The following is a 13442-nucleotide window of genomic DNA, read 5'->3' on the forward strand; positions in this document are numbered from 1 at the left end:
TTAAGGTGAAGGCGAGCCTGGGGGAGATTGATTCTTGTACCTTCTCCTTGTTGCACCGTCGGAGCCGTTATGTCCGTGACCAAAACCGTGATCCTGACGATGGCGGCGACTTCCCTTTGCAACCTGTTCTCCACGGTCACCTTCCCTGTGTATTTATCGACCGAAAAGAAATTCCTGAAGACGTTATCGTCGAAGACCTCGTTGCCGTGTTTATCTAGAGCCGTGATTGGTTCAGTCGCGGCGAAATTCAACGCTTCTGATGAGTTCACGTCAGGGTCTAGAGCGATCAGAGTGTGGACCACCGTTCCGACAGCGGCGTCTTCCATAATCTGCAAAACAAACAATAGCGAAGGATGCCTAACAGATAAATCGTTATTACTTCGGCTTTCTGCGTTGTGGGAATGAAATAGGGCGTTTTATCATTCGTGTTGATGACGCTCACGGTGAGAGTTGTCGTTCCTGTGAGACTGGGTTCGCCGTGATCTTTCGCCGTTACTTCGATGTTGTAAGTATTCCTCCGATCAAAATCTAATTTGGACGCGACCACAATCACACCTGTTGTGTTGTCGATTTGGAAGTCGTCGTATGCCCCCTTTTGGATGTGATATTCGATTTCGGCGTTGGCTCCCGTATCCATGTCATTAGCTTGCAAGCGAATAATGCTCGTGCCTGGAGGAAAACGCTCAATGGATTACGTATACAAATATTCTGACGGCAAACACCCAAAATCTCGCAACTACACGTCCTACTTTTCCGAGAGAAGAAAATAAAGCGACTTGAGATTGCTCCTTGCTAGCAAAATATTTTTACGACGTTGCAAATATTCAACACATATGACAATTCTTCATCACTTTACAGGCTGTAAAATCGAATCTAATTTAGCTTGCAAATGTATTGTGGGTTGTATGATGTGTTTTCTTATTTAAACAGGATGTCTTGGCGAGCTACAAATTGGTAATAGGTACTTATACGTGTTTTTTAAATGCGTGCACAAATTTTAACCACGAGCTACTGGCTTCATGTAGAACTCGGAAAAAATATCTAAAAAATTCTATTTCAAAAAATAAAATGACATTTATTTTTTGAGCTACAATTTTTTTAAATTGCTTTTAGTCTTCTACGTTGTCCTACAACTTCGTAGGTAAAATTTCAGCACATTTTAAAAATACACCCTGTATATCATATTTTATAAAACGTACACCAATGCGGTTTCCTTGTTTTAAAGCATATTTCCTATAGGTTACTTCGCATTGGCGTACATTTTATAAAACATGATATGTAGAAAACTAAAAGCAATTTAAAAAAATTGTAGCCCAAAGAATATCATTTTATTTTTTGACATAGAATTTTTTAGATATTTTTTCCGAGTTCTACATGAAGCCAGTAGCTCTTGATTAAATTTTGTGCACGCATTTCAAAAACACCCTGTATGTAATACAAAAAGTAATTTTTGAGCAAAAAAAATTTGTCTGAAAATCAGTTAATACTGTTTAACAATATAAAAAGACAGGAATTTTCTTGAGCGTCGTTTTCGCATAATATGTAAATGAGAATTAGTAGCAAGGAGCGTTAATAAACAAGCGTGAAAGGGTCCCTTACCGATGTGAACATCCTCGGCAACAGCCTCGACGTAGTTCTCCTTGTCGAAAGTTGGATAATTGTTATTAACATCTCTGATAGTTATGTTGACGACAGATGTGGCGGTGAATGTGCCGTCACTCGCCTTAAAAGCAAAACATTGGAGCTAGTGCTCGGGGCCACGCGCGCGTCTTACCATAATAGTTAATAAAATGATATTATCAGTGTCGTTGGAGACGTCGAGTCCCTTGTTGCTCGAGATCCGGATTTTTCCCAGGTTGGGTTCAACGCTGAAGAGTCCCTCGTTATTCCCGGAAATAATCGAGTAGGTGACGTGAGACGTCTTGTCGGCGTCTATCGCTTCGACTACGAGATCGGGATCGAATTTTACGGCCCCTTCGTTAATAAAAACTCTGTAAATTGACTGCGTGAAGACCGGGGGGTTGTCGTTGCTGTCGGTCAGAGAAATTTTCAAAGGCACTTTCGTGGTCTGTCCCTTTCCGTCGTCGTCGGTCGCCTTCAAAACACAGCTACAGAAAGAGCGATAAAATTTTAATTGACGCTTACAATAAACTGCAAATGAAATTCCGGCTTGTCCTCGAAGTCCAAACAGGGCGATTCGCCCGGACGCTCGCAATCGGCAACGGTCACCGTCCCCGTCCTGTTGTGAACGACGAACCTCTCGCTCCCGCTTCCAGAAACGTGGTAAAAAATCCCATTCTCCCCGAAATTCCCGCTGTCTCTGTCTCGAGCCGTTATTGTTATTACTGGAGTTCCGGGCGAGGATACTTCCGAAATTGCCGCCGAATATCCTTCTTGATCAAAAGTTGGGGCGTTATCGTTAATATCAGTCACGGTAACCGTTACTGTAGCTGTCGAAGACAAGCCCTCCTCGGTGTAAAGTTCCTTAGCTAGGGCCAAGATGATGAATTTGCGCTGATTTAGATCTTCATAATCCAGGGAACTGTTCGCGACGCGGATCGTCACCGGAGACGAATCGTACACCGTCTTCGGCTCGATCGAAAATGCTCCGGATATGTCGTTCAGTTGCAACGAAAACACCGAATTGTTACCCTGAAGAACCAACACTCAACTCGATTCTTCACCTTTAAATCACTCACCTCGTCCGGATCGGTCACAATCATATCTAAACCGGGCAAAGGTGAGCCCTCGGAAATATTCTCCGGGATCTGGATGACGTATTCTCTCTTGTTGAATGATGGCGGCTCGTCGTTCACGTCTCTAATTTTTACGAGCGCCTCCGCGTTGGTCACCGTCGAGGGGTCGGTCCCCTTGACCCCGTCCACCAACTCGTGAGCCTGCCAAAAAAAAATAATCGCACCATTTACCTATCCAACTACTACTTTATTTTTCACATTAAAAATATCACAAGCAAATTCAGTCCGATCAGCGTTGTGAATTTTTGACTTGATCTAGAAGTTTGCTCAGATTTGGTAAATAATAATAACGTTGCTTGTCTTTCTTGTGTTTAGTTTGCAAATCCTAACAATATTTGTATGTAAATAAAAAAGCAGGAAACAGATATTTTAAGATTAAGGAAAGTGCGAAGCGCCGCCTGTTTGTGGCAAAGTGGAATCGCAATAAATCTTACCTTGATATTTAGGGTTAATATCCCTTGCGGATTGTCAACGGCTTCCTTATCTAAGGGTCTTGCAGTTCGCAGTTCTCCGGTAATGGCGTCCAAAATAAAATAATCCATGGGATCTAAACCAGACGGCGATGAAAACGTAAACTACAATAAATCCCTGCGAATCATTACATACTGTTAATTAATTCGTAGACGATTTTCCTGGGGACTCCTCTGTCACCGTCTTCTGCGTGAACAGTCATCACCAATGTGTTAATCGGCGCGTTCTCGTCCACCTCCGCTGTTAGATCGCCGATAAAACGTGGCGGAGTGTCTTGGACGTCGCCGACGTTGACGGTCACGCTGGTGCTGCTGCTGAGTTCTCCATCCTGCAAAAGCTCCAAATAGACAGACAATCGACCCCACACGGAAGCGAAGAAAAATACAGTGGCTTTGAGCAAGAACTCGTGCTTTTGTTGCGTGGCGTAGTTGAGCTTCCTCTGCAGGATGACGGCACCGTGGTAGGAGTTCTGCGCAGATTCGATCGTCTCCACCTTGAAGAAGTCGCAAGCGGTCTGATACTCTGGCAGATTAATACACTCGACTTCCAGGTTCGCACCGGTGGTGTCCTCGTCTTCGACGATAATTTTCGAGAAAATTGTTGTTCCAATTTCGGCATCCTCTTGCGCCAGTATATCATAAGGTGCCTGCAACTTCGCTAATTAAAACGCGGCATCCTTTCGGCGGGCGACTCACATTTGCGAAGCTCGGGGCGTTGTCGTTTTCGTCTAAGACGATGATATTGGCGGGGACTGTGACCTTGTTGTTGCGGCCTCCTTGGACCTCGTCCTCGATGGTGACATTGACGTGCAAGGTCGCGTTGGTCTGGCCAGGACAAACGAAATGAAACGAGTTAGATTTGTCGGGACCGGGTTGAGAGTATTTCTGCTGCAGCTCTTACCAACCTCGTAATCTAAGGGTTTAACGACCGTGACCGCCCCCGTATTGCTGTTTACTTTCAGCACGTCTGTCCCTTCGAGGCCGAAGTGCACGGGGCCGTTCTCGGGGTCCGACCCCTCCAAAGTGTAAATGACGCTACCTACTGGAGTTCTTTCTGATATGGCTAAATTGTTGATGTCCATGGAGAAAACGGGAGGCAAGTTGGTGCTGCATCCTGGAACAGAACGTCGCGGTGTTAATCCTGCGGAATTGGTGCAAAAACTTCAGCTATAACAATTAAAACTTGCGCAACTTAATTATTCGGTACCATATAGTACTTGTTCGCAGCGAAATACGGAGCCATAAAAGCGTCAAGCTTTTGCGCCGGCAGGAAACTGAATTCACCGACAGCAGGAGTAAGGTCTAATTGAATTATGTCGCTAAGCTCGTTTTTCGTGGCTGCACTTCGGATCAACCGATGTTAAATCAAACCTAAACCGATATTCGACCTGGCAAAAAATTCCGCCGGTTTAAAAGCGTACAATCAGATTTGCGCTATTTACGAAAGCGACTTGTTTTCTTGTTCCTCTGCTAGAAATAAATTTATTTTAAAACGGAGTTCCAAACATTGCGTCAAGGACCATTACCTCGAATCGCTACAAGGGAGAAGAGTAATTTTTAAACTACACATCCGCGAAATGGGCGCAATGGGGTTAGTTGAGTTAAAGCTGTTTTCGGAGTTTGCAACAAATGGGAGTTAATTAGACTAATGTACGATGGATTGTGTACGTTTAAAATGCAAAAAAAAACACCCAAATCTCTGCGATAAATCTGCGAAAGGAAAATTTAACGACGGTGTGTTAATTAATTGGGACTGTTTAATCCGGAATGTTTGCAGATTTGCTGTCGAGAAGATGCGAAATGATCGAGGCGACTTGAGACGACGCGGTCTCGTGCGTGGGTGCGTATTTGGGGGCGTTGTTTTTATCTGTACAAAGATTCAATTACTGTGGAACATCGGTGGCGGCAGGAAAGTGAAGTCGTTACCGGTCGGCAGGAAAGCTGTGCATTTGTATTCAGTCCTCTCGACTTCCGCCCCCCTCCATCAACAGTATCAGTAATGTAATCCCGGTGAGTGTGGTGCTATAATCCTGCTGCTTGTTGTTCCGGCTGACCTGCTTGCCATCCTGCTTGACATGCTGTCCCTGAGTTTGTCTTTGTTCGGTTCGAGACGTTGCCGGTGGTGCTTCCCAACTCTGATGTAATCATCCGCGGAAGTCATCCCGTCAATTCCGTCGCCAGCTATTTATTAGGTGGCTGCTGCATTGTTGCGACGTAAATTGATAACGGCGAACAATCGACGGGCTGTTCTTATGCGTCTGTCGGCGATGCAACGAATTCGATTAAATTGCGACGGAAAAAAAACGCCACCAAATTTTGCTCGTTACCGACAAATGCGACATTAAAAGTAAATTAATACATTGATTATTTGCAGATTGACAAAATAACGCAATTATTGTCGCCAAATTAATGGCGTAATCCTGCTCCGATTGAACCCTTTAGGATTAGTCAGTTTGTATGACTATATAATTCTCTGTGTATTGTATAACTGTTATTAACTAGAATTACACGACAGTACATATTTACATTACGGCCAGAGAAATTTAATTAAAAATTACATCAAAAAGAGATAATCTATACGTCGAAAACATTTAATTCAGTGGTAGAGAAACAACGTTCCTCTAAGCGTTGCAGTTTGTTGAAACAAGATTTTGAAAGAAAGTACATACAGTAAAAGCTGTTTTTACATTAAAAAAATCAAAAGTCCTACATTCAATGCGATTTTTTTTTAAACAATCAGGACACCAGGTACATCTATTTATTGTCTTTCGTTTGCAAAAAACCGCATTGAATTTGCTTGTGCCGTTTAGGAGATATTCCTTTAGAAAAAATACATTGTAATTCCCTATCTCCGAATACGAGAGGATGGCCCTTAACGGACAGCTCCTATGAACGGACAGTTCTTTGGGCACCGTTTTAATTCGTATAAGTTTGTTAAGAAAGTCCTCTCTATTGAACGGACACTCTGTTGAACGGACACGGACAGCAATTTTTCCCCCCTCTTTGAAAATAAAGCTCCTTTAGGCGGACGCGGCTCCAGTCAATCGCCATCAGCCAGAGCTAGTCGCCTCGTTTTACATGCATCAAAATTTTTTGAGTTACTCTTATTAGTATATGATTTGCTCTCGTGATAACTTGCGCAATACATATGTAGTGGGTAAAGTTAAAATGAATTCGAAAAACAGACATGGAAAAATTTAAGCATCAATCTGTCATTATATACAAGAGAGAAGCGTTTACAGCGAAATGGCAATCGAAAACGAATGTCAACCAAAAAAGAAGTTTCTAAGACAGAAGGTTTGAACATAAACTAGTTTATGAAGACTCGCAAAATTTAATGCAATGGTATCAAGTATACAACGTAATAATTTTAAAATGTCATTTTCAGTTTATCTAATGATGAAACTTATTTATCAATTTCTCTTCATAGTCGTAGAAAATGTATAGTATTCTACTCGCGGATTATGGATATTACTTGCTCGGATAAATTACGCCACTCGGCTGCGGCTCGTGCACAAAATCATCCTCACGAGTAATAGTGATCATTATCCGCTCATTGAATTGAATAATATACTATTACTTAATATTATGGCCTACATAATTTTTTTCCTTTGAACCAGATGTATTTCTTTTGAGCGGACATCTCTGTTGAACGGACAAAAAATTGGCGACCGACGGTGTCTGCTCATGGGAGCTTTTACTGTATTTATGTCTTTGCCTGGTGATCAACTTATTAGATTTGCTTTGTACAGAAGATTTCGTTATAAAAAATCGAATAAAAAATTTCTGATTTCACTTTATTTTATTGTGGCAGGAATTGGTCAAAATAATGCATGTGTGAATATTTTTGTAATGAAGTTTCACTACTTGGATCAAAATTTGCAAATAAATATGAATTGGCAAAATTGTGAATGCGCCAAAATATACTGAAAAAAATCCATATCTTGGAGAACGAATGAGTTAAATTAAATGGGAAAACTATGATTTGTGTGTTTGTTATGGCAAATATTTTAGGAAAAACCGCACAGTACCTTTTATGGACACTGTAACGATGCATTAATTGCAAAAACCCACAAATCTCTATCAATGATAGAAATGATGAAATTTGAAATTACAAATACGGTGAATGAGCCAACGAAATTTGAAAAATGTATCGACATCTCAACGAACTCTAGAGATACATCAAATCTAAAAATTGCGTTTTATAGATTTCGTATTGGCGAATTAACTGCAAAAGCGCCAAATTGGTGGATGCGCAAATAAATTTTGAAGAAATGTATTTCAGTGAACTGAAGACTTATATTAATAATAATCGAAATCTGCTGTTCTACAGATTAGGTTATGGCAAATTAATTACGAAAAATCAGTAAGTGGACAAGTTGACAAATTGAATTAAATCTTAGAAGTGTATTATACCGTGCGATCAACAATTATTTAGATCAAAGAAGGCGTTGAAATCTTTGCCGTATATCGACAGGGCTAGAAGTATTTCTGGTTGCATATACCCGTTTGCCGAAACTCGGCCAAACGGGCAACAGAGCTGTATGTTCATCCTTAACACCATTACGAAAGTAAGATTAATTTTTTATATTCTGAAGTAAAAACCATTTTTGCGTTAAAATATAACTCATAGTGACAGTTGTTTGACGTTTATTAGCTGAGTTAGCAAAGATTCGAAAAATCTGACACTGTCAAAGTCATAGCCGCCCGTTAACTAACTCATTGTTGATCGTACCGTATATGTTTGATTATGGCGAATTAATTACAAAAAACTGAAAATTTATATCGCTATTGTGAAGGTAGAAAACTGGAAAATTATTAATTGAAAATATGGTGAATGTGCAAATAAAAACTGAAATTTTTATAGCTTTTGTGATGGCGAATTAATTGCAAAAACTCTGATATTAAGTGAGAAAATCGTAAAATGTGCTTTACAAATATGGTGGATGCGCCAATAAAAATTGAAAAAGTGAAGAGTTAAATCAAATCTAAAGACTGTATTGTCCTCAAGAATTAAATATAAAATGCCTAAATCCGTATCTCTAATATTAAACTGAAAAATGAGAAAAATATTATTACAAAAATGGTGGATGCGCCAAGAAAAATTGAAAATAAATATGTATAGCGACTTCTTATCGATCAGATCAGTTATAAACCAAACACAAACATTGCTTTCTTTTGTGGATATTGTTGCGGCAAATAAATTGTAAAAACCTACAAATCAGTATTTCTGGCATTACAGTTAAAATTGGAAAAATTATAAAATAGCGGATGCGCTAACAAAAATTTCACAGAAAATTTTCGATATCCTTGTACATACAGTGTAGTAGAAAAAGTGTGTCTCATGGACTACATTATGACAGGTTATTGTGTCGAAATTAAAAAAAAAATGTGTGATTATTGTCTTTGTTGTTTGATGATTTAACCAAATCTTTGTAGTTTCCATTAACGTGCATAATAGGTAAAGACAAAATCAAAAATACTTCAAAAAATAAGCTACAATATGAAGGACTTATCGAAACGGGAACACAGAAATCAGTGGATCTAAAAGATTTGCGATTTAAAAGAAAAATGACGATTACACAACTAGGCCAACCGCAAAATGATTAGCCTTTTGTTTCGACACGAGAGGGTTATCCAGAAGTTTTTACTACGCTTTGACACAGCACAGGATCAACAATACCCGTCGATAAATACGTAAAATTCAGTGCACAAAATTCGATACGCCAGAAAATTTGAAACAATGAACTGAACTGAAACATAATACATATGATGCTGAGTACGGTCAATTAATTATTCAGATAAAATCTACAAAAAAGCGTATTTGATGTTTGGACACTGATCACGAGCGATATCTACCTTTGCAAAAAGCTGATAATGTTACACGCTTGTTACAAAATAATGCCCATAATGACGGCAGCGAACTGAAAAATTAAAAAGCGCTTCAGGCAAAAAAAAAATTTGCTTGTTGCGAGCTTTATTTCGGTAGAATTAGAGATTTATTAGTTTAAGTTTATGTCCACACCGGCGGGTCCAATCTATTCGTGCTTAATCTGGCCGTGAAATAGCGTAGCTTTGGTGTTTGTTATCTATTTACGGCAAAAAAGATAATCGATATGAATGTGTGAGGAAAGCAACACAAACCTAATCTTGGAAATGTCCGAACCGACAAGTAATCAAGAACAAGAACAGCCCAACTCCATAATTGAAACCGAGAGATGTTAGGTCCATATCTGTAAACCGCGTCTTTGCAATACCGACACGACCGAATCCACCAAGTATTGGATCGCTGAGATGGCCTCAATTTATTGAGACCCAAATACCAAACATGACCACGTCAAAAAAACTATCCCAGCATTAAACCACGCCACGGAATATTTTTCAGATGAATTCCGCTCAGCTATGCCGAATTCGTGGGAAATGTATGCAACGGTCAAAGTGGAAAAGTCAATTTTTCGTTGCAACGAACCACTTTAATATTTGCTCTAAATAAGAACCTCATTTTCCAGTTCTCCATTCGGTAGAAATTTGTTCCCGCCGCATTCACCATAGTTGTGTGTATGGAAGGATCAAGTCTGTCAACTGCAGATACTTTCAAGTTACTCTCGAGTTTTCGCCAGCCAATAAATTTCCAATAGATAAAAACATAAATTATTTGAGAAAAAATTACTTGTAGCTTCCTCAAAAAATAGCGCACGTAAATCATTCGTGGAGATGTCCTTATCCGGAGCCTATCTAGACTATCGTCTCGGAGAGGGCCTGAGCAAACTTGTAACTGTAAATATTAACAGCAGCTCGTAACTAGACCCAACCTGCATCGAAAGCTCTTGAGCAATTTTAACTGCTGCTAATGGGAAGGGTCTGAAAGCTAAATCCCAGCTAAGGAAGACGACCCGACAAAAATCGAGTGGATTTAGAGAGTGCTTGCAAATTTTTATGGTGCACTCGGTACGCTCGTTTACACGATTAAGCGGACAGTTGGTATGCGGTGGAGTGAACCTGGCTCTGGTAGAAATTCTAATTGCTCGTTGGAAAAAAATTTGGTTTCGTTTTCCAATTTTGGGTTACAGTTAGAAATGCGTGTATTCCACCAGTGTTGTATTTCGAACTGGTAATTTATAATCACCATGCATGGCGTTCCTCTGTCAGCGAAGCGTTTAGAGTTTATCGATTGCATTTAAAATTCATGAGAAGTGTTTTACATCAATATACGCATGATAGAAATAAATATTTGCATAAAATTTATGCATAGAATTTCGATTTGCAATACAGTAATTTTCTTCTCTCTTCTATAAATAATTCTCGTATAAAAAATGTCGCTACATATTATTCCGCAATAAATCAAATAAGGGTTCTCTTTCTCGTGACGGAGATAGGAGTAGTCGGTATCTGCGAAGCGTTGTTAAGAAAATTCTTGCGTTACATGGTTATGGGTGGATCTGAAGGGGAAATATTTGAATAAATTAGTCAATGTTGCTGCGTAGGTATTGAAAGAAGAGAATCAAAATCATCGTGACGTTAAGAATGAGAGAAGGTTTTCAGTTAATAAATCACAATCGCTCGGTTTAATTCGTTGAACATAAAGAATATATGAATGATAGATAAAAATTAGTTTCCGCTGCAGTGGAAATTTTTCACGTCACTAAAAAAATTATCAAAACAATTTTTAATAAAATCAGGGATTCGAAACGAATTTTTCAGGCGGTGTACGGTGGAAATTATCTCTTAGAAAAACAAGCTTCATAAAGAAAATAAAGGACTGGAAGTTTTTGAAATCGAATGGGAAGAAATAGTGAGTGGGCGTTGAACTTTTGCAAAAAAATCTGTGATCTATATCAAGCACAATTCGATTTTAAATTCGAGGGAAAAGAAATGTAAATATTGGTGAGAAAAATTACGTTCCAAAAACAAACTTTAAATGGTAAATAAATGTTTGGTGCGATGGGGTAGAATCAACAGGAAGCATTTTTCAAATAAACTAGGCAAAAATGAATAGGGAATTTTTCCATTTTTGAATTTTTTATAAATACGGTTTAAAATTTGTAATGAAATGTGGTAGAAATAAAAATATATACACATTAAATGTAATGTTTCAAGTACTTGTAACATTTTAAATTTATCTAGTGTTTAAGAATACGTGGGAGGATTGGGGGAATTATTTTGCTTTCCAAGAAAAATTGTGAAATTCCCTATTCATTTTTGCCTAGTTTAATTTTCAAGCTACATATTTAGATAATTATTTTTGGACGTTTTTTGAAAATTATGATTTGCAAAAATAGTGAAGATGCCAATAAAAAGCTGAAATAATGTGGCAATTTTAACTCTGATAGTATCTTAGAAAATTGGAAAATTACAAATTACAAGTATGGAGGATACGCTGATAATTTAAAGATAAAAATTAATCAATATCTCAGGGAACTCAAGAGATATATCGAATCTAAAAGATCTGTTCAATAGATTTAGCGATGACAGACTAATTGCAAAAAATTACAAATCTCTATTTCTGATAGTTAGATCACATCTAAAAACTGATTTTATAATCATAAATTATTTGCAAAAAAAGCAAATTCCTATCTCTAGCATTAATTACTAAATAAAAATATATTGTTATGAATTAGGAGTACGATATTATAGAGAAATATATCTCAGCGACCTGATAAGAAAAATTAAATCTGAAAACTGTGTTTTATACATTTTATTATGGCGAATTAGTTAATAGTTATTTATACAACTAATTATAAAAGTCATACTTTTTTATAAATTTACAGTTTGATTAACGAGGGCATAGCCCGAGTTAATCAAGCAAATAAGTGAAAAAAGAGACTTTCATAACGTGTTGTACACACTATTTTTTTGCATATCGATGTAAGTTGGAAAATTGGAAAGTTATGAATTATTTACAAAAATGGTGGATGCGCGAATCACAACTGAAAAATTGCATTAATATCCCAGGGAATTCTACAGCGAAATCAAATCTAAAAACTGCAATTTGCAGCTTTAGTATTGACAAATTAACTCCAAAAACTACAAATCTCTATATTTCCTAGAGAATTAAATATATTCTTTTTGTATCTATCTCGCAACTGTAATCTACAAAATGAATCCACGCTAAGGAAAATTTTGAATACGACGAGGTATTAATAAGTTCTTAGCCTAACACAGAAAAAAAATTACTGTATCTCAGAACAATTTTTTCATTCAACATAACCCCCTCTTCCATTTACACTTAGTATACCGATTCTACCGAGTAATATTATCTAGATCTAGTGAACAAGCAAAACATTCATTTCAACATTTCGTTTCAAGATTTTTTTTCCGAAAGTGTCAAGTCGGGCAAATATGGGGGACGATCAATAAAGACTAATTATTGATTTATAGTTTTTGTTGCAATAATGATGAAAAACAAATACAGAGCGTCTGAACCTCTCAAAGCCTCCTTGATCTAAATTCTAAATAATTGTTGATCGCACGGTATTTATACGATTTCCTGGGAAAAATGACAAAATGACATTTGAATCGGTAGGAATTTTTGAACACGTCAGGTGCAAAAAAGTGAATATTACGTCGACCTCGCCGGTTTAATAATATAGTGTCAGAGATGGCACGACAGTAACGAAATGTTAGAGATTGGCGTCCCATTTCAATTTGGCAGAGAACGCTATAAACGCGTTTAATAGCTGACAAAAAGTCAAGGTATTTCTTTTAAATTCACCCCACAAAGTCAGCCTACCAAATCGAAATGAAGCGATCAAGCGTAATCCCGGATTCCGGTTAAACTGTGGAACGGTTAAAAGGCAAATACACCATGGAAAAACATCGCGACTTTTCCAGGATCGAAAACGCGTCACTTCCATCCCGCAAAACACATCCCAAGAAGTAATTCATCAAAGCTAACTAGTTATTAATCTGTGTTTGTTTATTTGTGCTCTCTCGTAATTTGCCGAGGAAAACGAATTGAAATCGCAGAGATGAGGTATTAAAGGAATTAGTGTAAACGAGTTTTTGCTTTGGGTTACAGTGATTCGCGTCAGGACGAGATTCCTCCCGTTCTTGTTAAAAGGAAATTAGTTCGCATTATAAATAAATAAAATCGTCCCAAGTTCGCAATTCCGCCACTGGCTGATGCCAATTTACGTGTAAATCAGATGCATTCGATGCCGGTTATTGGCAAAGGGACGTCAGGCCATTGTTGGAGGACTTTGGGGGATCTCCTCGC

At 38.2% G+C, this 13442-nt stretch overlaps 1 protein-coding gene across 4 annotated transcripts in view; it reads right to left on the reverse strand.

Moving 5' to 3' along the window:
* The window catches only part of Cad87A (cadherin-87A), an 83605-nt gene that overhangs the window by 8508 nt on the left and 61655 nt on the right, over window positions 1–13442 (reverse strand). For all 4 annotated transcript variants that reach the window (XM_069054186.1, XM_069054183.1, XM_069054184.1 and 1 more), the window contains 11 exons: window positions 4132–4340; window positions 3923–4051; window positions 3613–3873; window positions 3363–3555; window positions 3191–3303; window positions 2700–2897; window positions 2146–2652; window positions 1775–2095; window positions 1600–1723; window positions 380–669; window positions 41–329 (listed from right to left, as the gene is read on the reverse strand). In XM_069054186.1, coding sequence (XP_068910287.1) covers window positions 41–329; window positions 380–669; window positions 1600–1723; window positions 1775–2095; window positions 2146–2652; window positions 2700–2897; window positions 3191–3303; window positions 3363–3555; window positions 3613–3873; window positions 3923–4051; window positions 4132–4340 — 2634 coding nt within the window. The remainder of the gene's footprint in view (window positions 1–40; window positions 330–379; window positions 670–1599; window positions 1724–1774; window positions 2096–2145; window positions 2653–2699; window positions 2898–3190; window positions 3304–3362; window positions 3556–3612; window positions 3874–3922; window positions 4052–4131; window positions 4341–13442) is intronic.

The sequence above is a fragment of the Tenebrio molitor genome, chromosome 7 (assembly GCF_963966145.1).
Source record: "Tenebrio molitor chromosome 7, icTenMoli1.1, whole genome shotgun sequence".
Classification (NCBI taxonomy): domain Eukaryota; kingdom Metazoa; phylum Arthropoda; class Insecta; order Coleoptera; family Tenebrionidae; genus Tenebrio; species Tenebrio molitor.